Source organism: Chrysemys picta, chromosome 4 (assembly GCF_011386835.1).
Source record: "Chrysemys picta bellii isolate R12L10 chromosome 4, ASM1138683v2, whole genome shotgun sequence".
Lineage (NCBI taxonomy): Eukaryota > Metazoa > Chordata > Testudines > Emydidae > Chrysemys > Chrysemys picta.
This window is the reverse complement of record NC_088794.1, coordinates 76,770,184-76,790,129: the sequence shown is the minus strand read 5'-3', so window position 1 is coordinate 76,790,129 and position 19,946 is coordinate 76,770,184. Positions and strand designations below refer to the sequence as shown.

At 39.9% G+C, this 19,946-nt stretch overlaps 1 protein-coding gene across 2 annotated transcripts in view; it reads right to left on the bottom strand.

The window, feature by feature from the left end:
* Positions 1-19,530, bottom strand: part of LOC135983103 (uncharacterized) — a 28,745-nt gene extending 9,215 nt beyond the window's left edge. The window contains exons 1-3 of one of the 2 annotated variants that reach the window (XM_065592764.1): positions 18,804-19,530; positions 6,162-8,212; positions 5,587-5,649 (exon numbers count right to left, since the gene is read on the bottom strand). In XM_065592764.1, coding sequence (XP_065448836.1) covers positions 5,587-5,634 — 48 coding nt within the window. In that variant the 5' untranslated portion in view covers positions 5,635-5,649; positions 6,162-8,212; positions 18,804-19,530. The remainder of the gene's footprint in view (positions 1-5,586; positions 5,650-6,161; positions 8,213-18,803) is intronic. The other variant, XM_065592763.1, reaches the window with a different exon arrangement.
* Positions 19,531-19,946: the final 416 nt, after the last annotated feature.

Sequence of the window (19,946 nt, the reverse complement as noted above, 5' to 3'; positions counted from 1 at the left end):
ATCATGCACTAAACATTCATCTGACAAGTTTAAGCACAAGTCACTGGGACAATTAGCATGTCTCTGTCTCTCTCATTTTGAAGAAAGAATATTAAAATAACAATTTAGATTTAGAATGGCTGAAAAATTACTACAGTGCATTGAGGAACCATTGCTAGGTATAGCAGAATTATCTGAAATATACAGAGAGATTGGAACTGCCTTTCCCATTGTATCTATATAGGGATCAGTCATCTGCCACTGCAATTCCGTCACTTCTGGGATGGAATATGATAGCTCTTCTGTGCAACCAACATTATTCAAGCATGGCTAGTTTTTCCTGTTTAGGAGGTATACTGAAGAATAACTTCCCTAACTGAAACTATAGGAGGTATTCTAGATTGACAACAACTGGAGCCAAGATAGCAGAGTTAACACACCAGCTCCTGAAGAAGAAAAAAGTGACATGAGAACTTTAAATGTAACATACAAATTAGGATCTCTCCATTTTGGTCATTACAAAATTATTTTGCCAAATTCCTGGCCTGATTCTGAATGATGAAACTAATGTTAATCAGAAATTTCTGACCTTCAGCCTATTTTATAGTTAGAATGTATTCTTGCCATCATATTTTATTTTTTAAGAAGTAAAAAAAAAAAATGCACTAGGTTCATTGAAAGGCAAAGTAATGTACCTGTTCCAGGACAGAATGTATCTATTCTTAACTGAGCATTTGATGGAAGTAAAGAATGTTCTTTTCTGAATGATTGCTCATAACTGAAATTCAGAGGATTGCATTATTCCAACCTTTGTACTATTGTCATAAAATGTATACTAAAACTCTAATTTCCAGACAATTATGGGTTTCTTTAAAAAAAAAATCTCATCTGTATCTCTTGTGGTTTAAGGATGTGAATTTTTTTTTAAATAAACTGATGAAAAATGTAAGATCCCCAAAACTAAATAAATATGGAAATGAATTGCAAGTTGCTGACAGCACCCAGAAAATTCTGGTGGAGGGTTATAAAACATTTTTAAATTCTCTGATGAATCTGGAATACTATGCACAGGATTTTACAATGATTAAGGTTACAGCACATTAGATAGCAAACATCAGAGATTTTCTATCCCTAGAAAAAAAGGCACTATTTAGTCGCTAATCAAATTTGAGAGGAGAGTTAGACTTGGGGCTAAGGACATGGGGTTAGGAGACTTGGGTTCTATTCCTACCTCTGCCACAGACTTAAAGTATAACTTTGGGCAAATCACTCCAGAACTGATACAAAGCTAATTGAAGTCTATTGATTTCACAGAGCATTCCATGGATACAGTTCTTCAGACTAGTGTACCGAGAATTAGACACTTACGTCCAGTTTTGGCGGTCCCATCACAGTCAAATAAAACCCATTAATTTGCTCCAGTGGCATTCATGACCCTTTTCATTTGTTTCCTGCAAACATTCATAAAAGTGATTTTTTTTTTGCCAGCTTGTTTATAGAAAGTTTGTGCTCAATTTTTTTATCCGGCCACTTAGAAATCTTTCTAGAAACAGAAGGAGGGAAAGAAAAGTTTGTTACATCCAATCAGAGAGCAGAAAAAATACCATATGGCTTACATGGCCAATCACATACTAATCAGGTTCCATAAAGGTGTCTTAAATTGGATACCCAAAAATATCTTTAGTCAGTTTTGAAGAGCTTGGCTTTGAATTCTAATCCCAGCTCTGCCACTGATCTGCTACGAGACCTTGGCTAAATCAGTTTAAAACAAGCATCATAAAACTTACACATCTTTATAAGGCACTTATATATCCTTGGAAGAAGAACAGTATACAAATGCTACATTTTGTTGTTGGTTTTATACTATAAATTTACTTATTGTCCCAGTTAGCCGTTCATTATAGTATTCTTGTTTATGCTTTTCTGTTTAAAATTTATTTGGTTATGTTTGTTGTTGAAATATTTATTGAGGATTTTACTTTCCACCTGTTATATTTCTCTGCCATATTTTATGATTGTTTCTTGTTATTGATTTTATTTTTGTCTGGCATCTTCCTGGATTTGCTTTTTTTAAACTTAAAATCCATCTGTTTTAAAAGAATGTTTATATCTTTCTAGAGCTGTCCCAGGTGCCTGGGGAAACAACGGAGATATATCTAGCCCTTTTACCTGGTAAATTAAACAGCAATTAAATGGTTAGTCTCGTCTGTAACAAGAAATGTCCTGGGTTATGCTGCAGTGTGTGCTTACTTGCATTTACAGCTTGAGCCAGAGCCACTGAAGTCAAGGGGGTCTTTACAATAGGACTCAATCCTGCAAGGTATTGTGCACCTCCCACACTGAATTCAATGGCAGTTACGGGCATTCAAGAACAACATGGATTTGCAGGACTGAGCTCTTAACCCTTTAAGTGAGGACACAGCGTTAGTGTGATCTCACTTGTTTGAACAGAATGCACTGACATATAACGTATGTCCACGGGGCAGTGGAGGAAGTAATAGGATAAGATTGGTTTGCTGAAAAGCTGATTTCAGAAATTCTTTCAGGCAGGTAATTACTCCTTGTACTAGCCTTATATTGAGAGTGATGTCTGCCAAGTAAGTACTTGCAGAGCAATCGTGCCTTCCTCTTCCTTATACTAGAGTACTGGAATTGTTTCATTGTTAACCAGTCATGCAGCATTTATTGGTTAAAGACTCACATATACTACATGGAGAAAATTATAAAACATCAATTGAGGGAGAAACACAATAGTGTCTTGGTCTATGCCTGGGGTCCGAGGTGCTACAGCAATATAATACTTCTATGTGTCTTCCAGGCTGTGTTAACATAAGGACCGCTGCATGAAAATATTAAGTTTGTTCCTTAAAGGGCACATTTTATTTAAAAAAATGCATTTGGCCTAAACTATCAGTTTTGACTATCTAAGTTAAGGGGACCCAATTTTTAAAATGTTTGCCTTACATTGCACCTGCTAAATATGAGTGTAAACAAAATATGCATATGAGAATGCAGTGATATATTCACAGCATGTACACAGAGAAACCATCAAATGCTCTTGCTGGATGGTTGCATTGTAACAGGTGTGTTGCATTAACAGGTGATGCATTAACAGGTGTGTTGTGAGCAAGACACGAGAAGTCATTCTTCCGCTCTACTCTGCTCTGGTTAGGCCTCAGCTGGAGTATTGTGTCCAGTTCTGGGCGCCGCATTTTAAAAAAGATGTGGAGAAATTGGAAAGGGTCCAAAGAAGAGCAACAAGAATGATTAAAGGTCTTGAGAACATGACCTATGAAGGAAGGCTGAAAGAACTGGGTTTGTTTAGTTTGGAGAAGAGAAGACTGAGAGGGGACATGATAGCAGTTTTCAGGTATCTAAAAGGGTGTCATAAGGAGGAGGGAGAGAACTTGTTCACCTTAGCCTCTAAGGATAGAACCAGAAACAATGGGTTTAAACTGCAGCAAGGGAGGTCTAGGTTGGACATTAGGAAAAAGTTCCTAACTGTCAGGGTGGTTAAACACTGGAACAAATTGCCTAGGGAGGTTGTGGAATCTCTGTCTCTGGAGATATTTAAGAGTAGGTTAGATAAATGTCTATCAGGGATGGTCTAGACAGTATTTGGTCCTGCCATGCGGGCAGGGGACTGGACTCGATGACCTCTCGAGGTCCCTTCCAGTCCTATAATCTATGAATCTATGAATCTATGAATGAAAACACTACTTTATTTTTTAGAATTCAAATTGATAGCTCACAAGAACCCCAAAACAGAGAGAGACAAAGCAGGCTGCTGCCTAAAACAAAGAGGCACAACTCCCTCCATCTTACTCTATAGCAGAACCAGGATAGCAGGGGAAATAGCACCCCCACAATGGAAATATTGTGTGGGCTGATCTATGTTTCTGCCCCCACTTGGATTCACTTCCCCTTTGACTCTGCCCCAAGTCACCAAGCCCCAGTTGCTACCTTCTCATTGGCTGATTGACTGGGAACTGAGAGCCAATCATATTCTGGACAGGCCCCCTTCAGCAGTTGGCAGGGCAATGCACAATTCCACCAATTGTGAGGCAGTAACTGCAAGCACCAGTGCAGGAGTTAAGGCGAGAGCAGGACCTGGAGGTGATGGAGCATCTGCCACACAACCCATATTTGGGCTGAGACACATGTAGGAGCGACGGTGATCACTCCCCTTACTCCCTCTCTGCTCTAGATAGGCTGTCTGTAGGAAAGCATGTGAGCAAAGTCTGCAGACAGAGTCCCTTAGCCTACAAGTAGGACCAGGAAAAACTCCTGAAATGTAAAGTGACAGCAGGTATTTACATTCCCAGTTACCTGTTTTCCATGAATAAATGTGGAATTCCCTTTTTGGATGAGTATTTAGCAGTGATAGTTTAGTGTCCATCTTATTTTGGTGCTTAATTTCCCCCCTTTAGTCACAGAATCAAATTTGGCTTTCAATTCTATGGGTGCAAATCTCACTGGAATCAATGGCGAACTGAAGCCCAGAATATTGTGTTTATGGCATCACCCTTTGTTGCAATGGAAATTAATAAGACATCACAAGCAGAAACTTTTGATTTTGGATGAGGACTAAACAGAACAGACAATGTACTTTTAAAAGTTTATCTTGTTTGTGTATTATTCCTCCTAGTAAAAAAAAAAGGGACAAAACACTTTCTTGTATCTAGATACTTAACCAGCCCTCATCACCACAGTATCTGAATGCCTCAGATACTACTCTGAATTGTTTTCCTCACAATAACCCGGTGTAGTAGGTAGAATAGTATCCCCATTATACAGATGGGCAACGAAGGCACCAGGTAAATCAAATGACTCGCCCAATATCACAAAGGAAGTTCGTGGCAGAGCCAGGCATCTGAGTCCCAGACCTGTTTCCCTTCCACTGAACCATCCTGTCTTCTCTTTAAAAAATGGCATATAGGTCCAAATAGATAACAACTCCTGCTGTAATCAATAGAAGGTCTGCTATTTCAGGCACAGGATGAATTAGGCCCATCATGTTACCACTCAGATCCAATCTTTTTCTTCAGTTACATGGAAAAGAACTTGCCATTGATTTCAGTGGATATTTTATCAGGACAGATTTCTTTTCTAAACAAATCTGCGGATATTTAAGCTCAAGGATTTGTATTTTGATTGATTATTTTATGTGCATTTTCGATGAAGTGTAAAAAAAAAAAAACAGTAACGCCAATCACTAAAGTTAGACACTTTCTCTTCATTTTTCTTCCCAGAAACATTTTCAGAATTTTTAATCATTCTTTTGTATCCAGCAAAATGAAAATAAATGTGTCTGTGATGGTTCTATTCAGCTAATTAATCAGAATTGTGCAACTTTTTCTTGGTATTAATAAAGTATAATACAATGTACAAGTGCTGAATAATGGATGAAACCAGCCTGATTCCTTAGCAAAGGAGTACAAGGTCCTATCTTATAAATATTGAGGATGGTCATCAAGTGCTCAGCGGGGTCATCGGAGAACACGTCAAAACAGTATATCTGAGTAAATGCCATTTTTATTGTTTACATTTCTGAGTAAAATCAATGGATTCTACAGAGGAATAAAATTGAATTATGGGTCCAGATACCTGTTTCAACAGCTCTTTCTTTTGCCTGCAGTGAATCTGTAGAGACATTCTGGATGCATTATCCTGTAAGAAAGCCAGTTAAAAGTTAGGGCAGTGGTGCATAGAAAAATCCAACAACCAACATTTGGGAAAGAAGGATTTGGCATTGGAAGACTATGAGAGATACAGAAAAGATGAAATCATAGGATTCTAGGAGCTTGTTCCAGGGAAGGGTAATTGTGAGCCATCATAGAACTGCAGCAGTGCTGTTATGATCAGTCAGTGAAACATGGACCATTACTGGGTGTGAGGCTGTTGGAGATTTCCAAGTTTCTGCCACTAAAATAGCAGCATATCTAATCTGCTGTGCATGTGCATTCTCATACTATTGGGTTAATTTTATATTTTCCCACAGTTAGGATCAGGGAGAGGTTAAGGCAGGGAAGTCAGTGGAAAGAAAAGGAATATAAGTCTAGAAACTACATACTATCTCCTCCTATGCTCTATGGCAAGGAACAGAATATGACTGAGAAGCCCCCATTATTATACCATTATTTTACCTCACTTTATTTCACATAATTCCTTGGTACATGTACCTATATAACTAAAAGAAGATGTTGTCATCGTCGTCGGTGATCTCTTGAGGTCGAGGATGATCTCTTTCATGGGTTTTATTTTTTCATGGGTCTTTTGGTGACTGAGGAGTCTGACCCTTGAGCCACAAGCTCGTTGGCAGACTTTGCAGGTGGTGTTTGAAGACAGGGTTGGGCCGCGATCGCTGCGTGACCATTGCCGTTCCTTTCTTTTCTGGCATTTGTTTGCAACCAGGGCAAGGCAATTTTCCTCCAAAGTGGACATTCCCTCTCTGACAAGTCTTTGCCAGTTATCCCTATCCTGAGCTGCTGTCTCCCAGTGTGTGGTGTCGATGCCAAACCTCTTGATGTTTATCTTGAAGGTGACTTTAAAGTGTTTCTTTGGGCCTCTCCATTTCCTCTCTCTTTTGGTAAGTTGGGCATACAGCAGTTGTTTTGGTAAGCATACATCAGGCATGCTCCACCTCAGCTGGTGCTGGATAATCAGGGCCTCAACACTGAAGACGTTAGCCTCTGTGAGGGCACTGACATTAGTGCGATGATCCTCCTATTTTATGTTGAAGATCTTCCAAAGAAAGTGCTGGTGCTGGCATTCCAGGTTTTTCAGGTGTTTTCTATAGATCACCCAAGTCCCACAGCCATAGAGGAGAGTTGGGATTACCACCGCTTTATAAACTAAAAGTCTACTATGTGTTTTGATGTTGTGATTGTTGAACACACAGCGAGACAGTCTGCCAAAGGCAAGGCTGGCACAGTGAATTCTGTGCTGAATCTCGATGTCTATATCTGCCCTCTGTGAGAAATGGCTGCCAAGATAGGCAAAGTATTCTACATTTTCCAGTTCTTCTTTGTCGATATAGATATTCCTTGCTGAGTCCAATGATTGACCAGGGACTGGCTGGTGGAGAACTTTTGTTTTGCCGATGTTCAAAGTTAGCCCTAGGCTTTTGCAAGCTTCAGAGAAGCAATTAAGGGCTTTATATAGATCCTCCTTTGAGTGTGCAACTATAGTACAATCATCTGCATATTTGCGTTTGGTTATTGATATTGTTATTGTTGTTGTTGCTGATACTACTTTTAGTTTCTGCACGGAGATGAGAAAGGTTGAAGAGGTTGCTGTCAATCCAATACTGGATGCCAGTGCCCTGTGGTAGACGATCTTGGGTTAGTGTTTTCATAGCTGCTAAGAAAATTGAGAAAAGGGTGGGTGCCAATACACAACCTTGTTTTATGCCAGTTTGGATGACAAACGGCTCAGAAGTAGAGCCACTGCACAGGATGGAGGCAGTCATCTGGTTGTGGAGGAATCCTACAATGGTGATAAATTTGCTTGGGCAGCCAAACTTTGACATGATTTTCCACTGAGCCTCACAGTTGACAGAATCAAAGGCTTTGATCAGATCGATAAAGGCCATATACAGCACCTGGTGTTGGAACTGCCTGGCTGCGGAAATCATATTGGTGATACCTCGTGATGGTCTGAAGCCACACTGGGACTCTGGAAGTACTTCATCTGCAAGAGGGAGCAAGTGATTCAGTAAGATTCTAGCGAGAATCTTTCCACCGACGGATAGGAGGGCAATGCTTCAATAGTTGCCACAGTCATCCCTACCTCCCTTTTTGAAAATGGTGATGATGTTATAATTACATAAGTCAGTGGGGATTTCTTCGGTGCGCCATATTTTGAGGAACAGCAAGAGAAGCTTGTTAGTCAATGTTTCTCCGCCCATTTTCAGTACTTCACCTGGTATGCCATCATGACCTGGTGCTTTATTGTTCTTCTTTTGTTTAATTGTTTTGCAGACCTCCTCAGGTGTTGGTGGGTTGGCAAGAGTTTCCCAGATTGGGTGCTGAGGGATGAAGTCAATGGTGTGTGTGTTATGTCTACTACACCTTTAAATGTAGAGGAGCCTCCATACATGTTTACTGAGGTAGCTGGGAGACAACTGCTCTTTTGCATTCATTTCAGATTCAGAATGTTGTAGAATGAGTTATTGTGTTCCCCTTTATGGGAACTTTATATGGTTCTTTCTTTGTTTCTTGTTTTCCTTAATCTAAAAAAAAGTCACCTCATTTGAAAAATACATGTTTGCTTTTGTGCATGAAATAATATAACAATTAAAACAACAAGCTAACCAAAAGTAATGTTCCCTATTTATACACACACTCAGGCCCCTCAGGGCCTGATCTAAGTCTCACTGAAACCAGTGGAAAAACCCCTATTGTTCAGTTCCTCCATCCCAACCCATGATACATTTCTTCTAAACTGACACCTCTCTTGATTAAAGACTACACATTATATACTGAGTTTTGGCAAATGCAGGCACTAGTTTAATAAGTACATGTATAAGTGAAAAAAGCAGAGAATTCTACATGCCTTAAGAATACATCGTTAATAACCTCTGGAGGAGCTACTGGAGTTATCAAGCATAATGCAGCCATTATGTGCCTAGTGTCCTGTAGCTTTCTCAATAAAACTACACTGAATGATTGTTTACAGTGTATTATTGGGTTTATTATCTCACCATATTACAGAATTTACAGAAACCCAGGTTCAAGCTTTGGCCTTGGATTTCATGTTTTTGTGGCTAGGGAATGCCTGATATCCTTCTCTAATACAGTATTCTAATACAGTACAGAGGACACACTGGTTTATGTCATCAGTAGTAAGATACTGCTGGTAACATTGAAAAGAATCATGATCAATAGTTACTGTTTTACTTCAAGGACGTTGAGTTGAAATTCCTCCCACCTATCCGCTGATACTATCAATTTGCCAATTAAAATGTTTTTCCTTCAAAAATATGGTGTAAAACTTAAACGTAGCCTGGCAAACGGTTTTGAAAAACTGCCAGTCACAGTGGGGGTTGTCCTTTAGGTGGAGGACAAGGAAAAAATGGGTCATGAAGAATGACCAATCATCTGTCCCCACATATACACCACCGACTGAAATGGTCCTTCCAAAACCAGGTTCATTCCAGTGCTGGAACAATGTGGGAATATCTCCTCTTCAGCTGCAGTTCATGACTATCATTGGCATAAAATTCACTACAATTTTGAAAGCTAAAATAATTAAAATCCTGTCTTCCTAATAAAGGCCTGGAGTTGGGATAATAGATCAGTATATGCCAGCAAATGGCATCCTAAGTGTCCTTGTTACAATGTTTTTTCAGTTACAAAAGCACTCACTTAGCAGCAGTACTAACCCACTGTGTTAAGCACAGCACTAAACCTTTTAAAGTGTCACTTTTTCAACATTAATCTCAGGTTTCCAACTCTAATGATAAGAGAGAAAGACAATTGTGTAAGTCATTCTTAACTACACCACTCCGCTACCCGAAACTTCATCAAAACCAGGAGGGGCCCCTTTCCTGCTCTGATAGTCTGACCTAGAAGCAGGGCCGGCTCTGGCTTTTTTGCTGCTCCAGGCAAAAAAGCCTCCCGCCGCCCCCCGTACCCCAGCGGGGAGCGCGCAGGGGAGGGCGCTGAGCCCGGCCGCGGCCCCGCTCTCCCCGGCTGGCCAGAGCGCCACAGGGAGGGCGGTGAGCCTGGCCACGGCCCCGCTCTCCCCAGGTGAGCGCCGCCCCCCTCCAGGTGCCGCCCCAAGCACATGCTTGGAGAGCTGGTGCCTGGAGCCGGCCCTGCCTAGAAGCTCTAATGCCTTTCATTAAAACCATACTGCTTTGATTCCTCACCAGTTGCTGGCTGAGCTTTTACAAATCACCAGACACAGATCCAAAACAAAAGTGAGAGTTCTACTATACCTCGACTGCCATATCCGGATGCTAGAAATCCACACTGGAGAAGATCTTACTTTTGAATGAGACATAAAACTGATATTCTATTGACCACTTTTATTCATTAAAATCTCATTACACTTTATGAAGCACAGGCAGCAGTAACTCTATGCCGTCTTCTGGTTAAATTCAAATTAAGTTAATTAGGCCCTGCTTACTTTGCGGTGTCAAATCTCACTTTTACATTGCAGGTTAAACACAACACCTCCAACATCATAGCACCCCTTACTAGCATGTGGCTCTGACTCAGAATTGAGTCAAACAGCTACCTAAACCAATTTCACTGGTGCCCAGTTTTCTTCTTGGAGGTCTCACATCCAAATAATAAACAAGTCTGACTCAACATAGTGTTGAGATCTGATGTGATCCCAGCCAAGGTGATACAATTGCATGCTCTAAAGTATAAGGATATGACACTCAGGATTGCTGGTAAGAAACTGCTGATTATTTCCTTGCTCCAGTCACATTACTTGGGTCAGAGCAACAAAAAAGTTATACTCTTGTCACATAAGCAGGGGTTAGTACCTACAGGCCCTAATACATACTGTTACACTGTCATAGCTATAAATCTCCACAAATATACTCCAGGGTATATTACTGGATCAGCATCAATGCACCACAGATGAAATTGTCAGAAGTAGGTCTGGATAGAAAACAAGAATTCCATATAGCAAAAGTTTTTGAGGTTTCATAATTTGGAATTTCCATAATTCCAATATGGAATGAAAATGAGACCTTTTGAAAAAAACATATGAGAGGGAGGGAGGGATGTAGAGTGAGAGAGAGAGAAAAAAAATCCACCTCAGCATACCAACGGCCTGGAAACTAGGGCATTCATCTGGGATATGGGAGAGCCAAGGGTTTATAGATTCATAGATTCCAAGGCCAGAAGGGATCATTATGGTAATCTAGTCTGATCTCCTCTACAACACAGACCATAGAACTTCCCCCAAAATAATTCCTGGAACACTGCTTTTAGAGAAACATCCAATCTTGATTTTAAAAATGCCAGTGATGGAGAATCCACCACAATGCTTGGTGAACTGTTCCAAAGGTTAATCGTCCTCACTGTTTAAAATGTATGCCTTATTTTCTGTCTTAATTTGTCTTGCTTCAACTTCCAGCCATTGGTGCAAGCACCACCAACAATTATGGGGTAGTCCCACAAAGTATCAATCTCTATAGAGGAGGTGATAGAAGCCCTGAATAAGATGAATGACGGTAAAGCGGCTAGTGAAGATGAGATAACAGTTCATATGATCATATGAGCAGTTGGAGAGACTGGAATAAACTGGCTTCACAGATTACTGTGTATTGGCTGAGATCAAGGTAGGATACCAGACAACTGGAGAATGACATTGATTGTGCTTCTTTGGAAGGGTAAGGGTGATGTAAATGATCCAAATACTTACCAAGGCATCACTCTGTTAAGTCAGTCCCTTAAAGTCTTTGAGAAAGTTTTAGAAGCAACGTTGAGGTGCAACCTGGAGAGAAGAAACATGTCTTTAGGAAGGGAAAGAGTACTTTGGACACAATATTTGCAATGGGATAAAAATTTGAAAGAATGATACATGGAGGCTGTAACTACTATGTAGCATTTATTTATCTTGAGAAAGCATATGACTTAGTCTCAGAGTGGTGCTTGGAGTATTGAGATGGATGGGAGAGAGTCTTCCAGAAGTAGAGATGATAGAGGAGAGGAGCTGTATAAAGGGCCAAGAGCTAAAGTGGTAATAATACATGGAACTTTCGAGAATGTTGAGGTGATGGTGGGACTGAGACAAGACAGAGTGCTGATTGAGTCCACTTCTCTTGATACGTTACTGAGTTAATTAGTAGGAAACCAACCCTGTGGAGACACTGAAAAAACTAATGTATGCTAATGACCTGACCCTTTTAGATGACAGCAAAGAGGATTTGGTAAATGTGATATCAAAGTGGGCATTTGTGTTTGAAGATCATAGTTTGAAGGAAAGAAAACAGAAATTACACAAGTATGGAAAGTGGAAGAAGAGCTGTTGATTGAAGTTTCAGGAAAGAAGTTGAATCAGAGGGGAAAATTGTATATTTGGGAAGTACATGTTGTGCCATCAGAGAGAGATCTGGAGAACTGAAAAGAAGAACCCAAGGTTCAAGGGCAACAGTGAAAAAGATGGCAGGAGTACTTTGGAACCATCAATTAAGTAACAAACTGAAAGGAACATGTATGCTGCCTGTGTTTGTCCCTGCCTGATCTCTAGTTTGGAAATGGTGGGTCTTATGGAAATGGAAGAAAAGAAGATCCAGGTAGTAGAAAATAATATACTGAGAAGAATGCCAGCAAAGGGTAGACAGAGTGAGCATGGAAGAAATTACAGGGAAAATGAATTTAGGACTCTCAGTGATAGGCTGGAGAGTGCACATTTGAGGGTATACATGTGGTAAGAATGGGAGAATGACCAGCAAAGGAAGTGTAGGAGTCAGAGGGTAGCAAGAAAGGACATGGAAGTCTGAGGATATGAAGGAAAAGCTCTCTTAAGAGAAGATTGAAGAGAAAAGGACTGAAATTCCAAGAGTTACAAATCTGTGCCATGGACCAGAAGGAGTGGTGAAGAATTGTGACACCTCCAGCCCCATGTAAATAGGAAAAAGAAAAGAAGCAAAGTGAAGTGTCAACTTTCAGCCATTGTATTGTGTTATAATTTTTCTGCTAGATTGAGGAGCCCGTTATCAAATATTTCCCCCCATGGTAGGTACTTATAAACTGTGATCAAGTCACCCCTTAACCTTCTCTTTGTTAATCTAAATCAATTGAGGTGCTTCAGTGTATCACTATAAAGTATGTTTTCAAATCCTTTGATCATTCTTGTAGCTCTTCTCTGAACCCTCTCCAATTTATCAACATCCTTCTTGAATTGTGGACACCAGAACTAGACATAGTATTCCATCAGTAGTCAAACCAATGTTAAATACTGAGGTAAAATAATCTCTCTACTATCAAGATTCCCTTGTTTATGCATCCAAGGATTGCATTACCCCTTTTGGATACAGCATTGCATTGGGACGTCATGTTCAGCTGATTATCCTTATACTAGGACCACAAATCTTTTTCAGAATCTCTGCTTTTTCCGATAGAGTCCCCCATCTTGTAAATATGACTGACATTCTTTGTTTCTAGATGTACATATTTCCATCACCTATACTAACATAATGTTTTCTTGCACTCAGCTTAACAACTGATCGTTCTGTATCAGAGTCTTGTCCTCTTCATTATTTATGACTCCCCTAATTTTTGTGTCATCTTCAAATGATGTGAACCTGGTATCTCCCTCTCAATGAAAATGTACTTGAAACTAATATATTATCCCAAAAAGTTTCGGTTTTGACAAATTGGCATTTTCTGATGAAAAATCTTTTTGTCAAAAAATTCCCAGTCAGTTCTAATTAGAAGCCCCTATAAATCATGTGCTCATTGGATCTGAAAAGAAAATCAAAATGCATATTTTTTCTAGATTATTTATTTCATGATGTTAAATTATTCTTGTACACAAGTATATATCATCAAAATGTAGCCTGTTATTAAAGTATTGTATATGTTTCAGAAAACTGTGCAGCAAGGAGAAAATAAACAGCTTCTTTCTTCAATTTACAAAGTCTCTATTAAATGAAGTTTAATTCCTTTCATTGAACAAATCGTTAGGATGATAAGGACTCTCAATAATGCATCAGATTAATAATCTGTCTAGTTCAGTATTCTGTCTATGGCATAGACCAATACTGCTGCTTCAGAGGAAAGTGCAAGAAATACTTCAGTAAGGAGGCATATAATAACCTGTCTATAAAGGAAGTATCTTCCTAGCTCCAGGAAATTAGGGGTGGGATTTACTGCAAAACATACCCCTCCGATATTTCTCATTTGAAGGGATGTTAGTCAGTTTACTCCTAGAGTTACTACAGAATGCCTTCAGTCACACTAATGTAAAAGTAATACAATAGAAAGGAAAATCAGCCTTTAGTCTATTCTGCTTAATTCTCCTCATCATAAAGCACAGAAACCCACAAAACAAATGAGAGCAATGGACACACCAAAACTCTAAGCACATTATAAGGAAATTCTAAAATACTGTACAATCTTCTTGCTAAATTCAAAGTTAGTGTAAGTGGATGCAATTCCATCGAAATCAAGGGAGTAACATCTGGTCTGAATCAGGCCCTTTAACTTAAAACTCAGCAGAACATTCAATTAGTACAGAACTGAATGCTATTGCATGCTATTTTTCTGAACAATCTCAAGAGCTGTGCTTGCCTTGTCATTCATTGCACTTTCAACTCTAAGGATAATTTCAGGAATCCTTTTCTACTTCTACCAAGAAACAGGCAGAAGAGTCCTGGTAAATATATATAAATATATTAATGAAAACAATAGGATTCAAAAGAGTGAAATCAAAAGCTCATAGAAGAGGCTGAATCTGTTAACAGAAGATTTTATACCTCATCTGTAAGCCAAATGGAAAACGAGTGTCAATTTCCCTCATGCTTATAACTAGCCTAGGAGATTATTTATGATACCATAGTGCAATACATTGATAATGTATATGACATGATTATTATATCCCTCTTGTAAGTAAAAATGTGTGACTTTGAACAGTTTCATGTCCAGGGGATCATGCAAGCATTTCACTTCACATGGGTTCACAGCCCTAGAATTTCACTGAGCCTCAGAAAAAACATTAGAGCTCAAAATAAAACCCATCTGAAACCTCCAAGCTACACCTGGTTTTGTGTGAGAATCATGAAACGTTGAACATTTCACATAGTTTTGATGCAAAACCATAAACTCATTCCAGGCCTACTTGAAAGTTGCATATTTTTTTCTTGATCTTCTTACTGAGCCTCGAGTGCATTTGGTGTTTGTAAGAGAACAAAAAGCCAGACCAGTTTCACGTGATCTTTGGTGGTAGCCACCACTTTTCAGAGATCCGTTTGTATATTTTTTGCAGTATACTATATATTTTGGTTTGGGAAAAAAAAGAAACACACTTCTCATGCAAGAATGGCAACACAGTAGGGGCCAAATCTCCAGAACAGCTCAGCACCCAGCAGAATCACTACGAATAATGGAAAACAATGAAAACTGGGCAGCTTCATTTAGGGGCCTAAAAAGGGGACTGAAATCTTTAAAATTTGGAACACTGTGTGTTATTTTAACCCTTGGTAATAAACTCCTTACTTAACACTTTCTAAATGTCTCCTGCTTTCCTTTGTAACCTGAAGAAAAGAAAGATTTGCTTGCCTTGGGGAGGTAAGCCTACCTGAGACCTACAAATTACTCATTTCACTATAGCTCGGCAGACAAGCATATTACAGTCCAGTCAGGCATGATGGCTACATTGTCATTCATGAGAGAAAATAAATCCTGTGCATTGCTGAACCAATCTCTTTCTATTTGTGTATTGTCCGGCTCATGCTTTTCCTCCTCTATCTCCCCCACCACCTACCCCCCCCCACACACACACACACACTCTTCACTATATTTGTTAATGAAAAAAAAAAAAACCTGAGAAGCCAGTTGTTTTCTTATATGATTGTAGGCTCTGGATGCTGTGCATTTTGGCTTTGTCTTTCACCTTCTCCTTGGTTACTGCTGGGCCATGTTGCCTTTGAATTTGTACTATTTTATTTACTCTATTATGTTGTGCAAGCCAAGGCCTTCAGGCAATGGATGCCTTGTAAATCTGTATTTATTATTGTCATTACTGTAGGTCACTTTCCAAGGAGTCTCTACAGAAAAGGTCTGACCACAAAAAAAAAAAAAAAAAAAAAAAAATGGAGGGTCACCAGTCAAGCCATTGTTGACCCACATGGTGTAGGAGTGCATGAAGGAGCAGGCTGTACATATGAACTTGGTTCTCCAGCTCCCAAAAGCACCTTTAGTAGCACCATGTCCTATGTTCATACAGTACATGTGTCTGTGTGTGCAGCAATTCCCTCCACATTTTTGTGTCCTAGTAGCTACCAGCTCTGCTTCCTCCAGAGGATTCGGTGTCCTGGTCTGTTCAGCCCCAGTGCTATGTCCCCTAACACTCTGTGTCCTCTGTCTCCCACATTCTGAGTCCTCCAGGAAACTGTGTCCCCATCTCCTCCAGGAGTGCTCTGTCTCCTCTCCTCCCCTACTGTTCTATGACCCTCTGAATCCTCCACCAGGGTTGTCTCTCCTCACTTTCATGCTCGCTGTCCTCCTCCTATGAGCTCCAGGCAGACCTTTGGGAAGGGGACAGCTTTCTTTAAAACAGTCACAACATATACTGGTTAAGTGATGGGGCTTTTTAAGGGTAAGTCTTGACGGGAACTTTATAAGATATAGAGATGGGCCTGAACTATAAAATTGGATCCATATTTCTAATCTGTAGTTAGTGATATAAGGGTCATCTGTAAAATTAGTATCCAGACCTGGGTTCAGACTGGGGAGTGTTTTGAACTGGAGTTTTGGTTCAACCCCTGAGGCCTGGTTTTCCTTTCACATGACTGTAAATCAGGATTAGCTCCATTCACACCAATGCCAGTGTAAGTAAGTGCAGTCAGGCTCCTAATTTCCAAGAATGATGTCTGGATTCTTTGACAAATAAACACATCCAGTAGCCTTTGTTAAACCTGCTGATACAATAGAAATTGCCACATTAGAGCAGACTTACTTTGCTCATCCATGGCAATAATGCATACCATACAATTCAGAGGAAAACTAAAAACTCCCATGACACACCTGGTTTGTTTATGAAGTGTAATGCTATACTATTGTGGGTGAGGTAAATAGTGTATCAAATCATTAGTCACCTAGAACTTTACAGTTGTCAATATCCTGTACACCGTGGCCACTCAATATGTCACGGTGACAGCAGGGGCTGAATGCAGACTCTGCTGCTTCCAAAGCAGAGGCCCCTACCACTCCTGGTAAAGGAAAATCTCTATTTGCTGTTAGTATTGTAGGGCCTATGCCACACAGTTGATCAGTTCTGATTCCATCCAGAAGATAGCAAAGGTAAACATGCATGCCAGTCACTTCAGCAAAATAATTATCACATTTTACATCCAATATTTTGCCTATGATATTTAAAGTGCAACAAAGATTTTTTTTACTTTAACATTTGAGTAACAGAACAAACAGCCGCCCTAGAAAAAAAAGTTACATCAGAGAAAATGTATGCCAAAAATGAAAGGTAATAGACAATGTCCTGAGATATTAGCACTGATAAGAAACAAAAGACAATAATAATTTCTTGCATGGAAGAAATGAATGTCCCTCTATCTGTCATGTAAACTAAAGGTTCGCTTCAAAATGAGAACACCTCTTTGACAAGACACAAAGGCAGTCTGACGCATTCCTTCCTGCTCAACCTTTGATAAGGAAATCTTTACACAGGAGCTGACTGTAAAATGAACCATAACTTTCAATGCTATCTCCCTTCACCTTTGACATTTGCTCACTGTCACATTAACATTAATAAAATCCAGTTCTTAAAAACCTCATACAAATCCTCCTTTAGCTGCAGTCTATGACCTCTACAAGAGAAATTGTTTGCTTCATGTTGAGAGAGCATGGATTAATGGAATAGAATTTTGGCTCTGATTCAGCAGAGCACATAAGCATGTGCTTAAGCCAGTCAATATTTAACAAAGCATTGAGGCCCTGATTCAGGAAAGTATCATATTCAGGAAAGCACAAGTGTCTGCTTAACTTTAAGCATTTGTTTAAGTCACTTTGAAGTCAATTGGGGCCTATGTCCATGGATTTAAATACGTGGTCTATTTCTACCCACCATTCTATTTCACCTTGTCCCTTCCTCTCCATTCTCCTTGTGTAATACCATAGTCTATCCTTTTGCCATGTCACGACTCTCTTAGGGTCTGCTCCTGCAAAGCCTTTATTAGTATGAGTAGCCCCATTGACTTCAATTGTCTTAGTTATGTGAATGAGGCTTTGATTGTAAGCTTCTCATTGCAGAGACCTGTCTTCTGTTTGCCTGCAAAAAGCTGAACACACAAGTGGTGCTGCGTACAATAAATAAACTGATTAATAGTAATTTGTTAGATTGTAAGCTGTTGGGGGCAGGGACCAGTTTTTGTTCTCAGAATGTACAGTGCCTAGCACAACAGTGTCAAGGTCCATGACTAGGTCTCCTAGGTACTAAGACAATATAAATAATAACAACAACAATAATAATTAAATATGAATAGCTGGTAACATCTTCATCAGCTGGAACATTATGACTTGTATATTTTTGCTGGGTTTTTGCTTTTGGTTTCAATAGCAAACAATTATCTTTGGAAGTGCCCCTAAGTCAGAAACATACATGCAGCCCATAAACAAGTAGGATGCTTTCAAAATGACACCAAAAAATGACTGGCAAGTTTCTCTTTCATCTTTAATTATATCAGATACTCTGGGAAGTTTTCTTGGCATCTTAACTCAAGGCAGTCTTTTTCCCAGTCCCTCACCTTTGGTCACTACTAGCCTTTTGACTTCTGCAGAGGTCTATTTTCAAAATGTATGCTTATTTTTAAATTTCATTAATAAAATGTATAGATTTTGGGGCAGAAGGGACTATTAGGTCATCTAGTCTGGCCTCCTGTAGAACACAGGCCACACAATGTCATCCATTTAACCTTATATTGAGCCCTTTGACTAAAACAAGTCTTCTAGATGTGTAAATCGAAGCTTGATTTTCAGATGAATGCCGTGTTCATAACGGTTCTTATCTGATCTTCATATCACTGGTGTGGTAGGCAATACAGAAGCTAGTTATTATCAAGCTGAGAAAATAGGGAAGGATTCAAAAGACAAAATGTCAATTAGCAAAAGGAGTGGACTCACCATGGCAGTTAACATTTCCGCACTTTAACCACCATCACCACTAACATGCTTCAGCCATGATCTGCAAGGACCATTTGCAGGGATAAGAGTAGTTCAGTCTCCTTTGGCATCTGGACTGCAACTGCCAACAGGGGAGTCAATTAGTTCTGAAAGAAATGAAAACTGTTGTGACTTAGATGTTTGTCTTCTAAGGACTGGACTAAGACAACTTATTTATTTTCCACATTTTAAAGTGTGCTAGAATTGTTATTAGATCTGTTGTTTTCATTTTTAATTACCGTATAATCCTATGATCCTGAGGAGAACTTGGCTAGCCAATGTATTGATCAGGGTGGGTTACTGTCAGTGTTCTGATCCAAAGCTATTGGACTGGATTATTTTTTGCCCTGCTTCTTGTGTAGTCATTAACACCAATGCAAAGTGAGTGCAAAGTAGGTATGACATGCTACCATCAGGGTCTTGGTTAAACCATCACTCTCGCTAGGCAAATATACACTTCTAACAGTCTACTGGCCAGCTAAAGTAGATGCTCCCAAACAAAATGGATGCATTTATGTTATTCTTCTGATGGCCAGCACAGCTGCACTAGTGCTCTATTAACCCAAGCATGTCTGTCTCCCACTTCTTGGCTGTTGCTTAGTTAACGCTCTTTTATCCTAGTCAGTCAGTAATAGGGTGACCAGATGTCCCGATTTTATAGGGACAGTCCTGATATTTGGGTTTTTTTCTTATACAGGTGTCCATTACCCCCACCCCCTGTCCCAATTTTTAACCCTTGCTATCTGGTCACCCTAGTCAGTAACTGGCTCTTTCTGCATGAACACTGCCCTATTAACCCCTTCATTTCCCCCCCCCCCCGAACTCCCTGCCATCCCTCTCCTGGACAGCTCCTCTGTGCAGACACTTATCTCAGCTCTTGGTATTTGTAGTACATCTTGAGGCAGTCACTGAATGAGTCCTGTGTGAAGAGCAGAGGGGACACAAACTGCTGGAAGCAGGATGTGGCCGGGCAGGCTCCTGGGAGATGAAGAAGTCTGGTGCGTGTGCTGGCTCAACAGCAGCAGCACAAGAAGCAGCACTGATCATCACAATGTCCATTCAGGTTTGGCCCAGCCCCCCCTCTCTCATACTCATTCCATTACC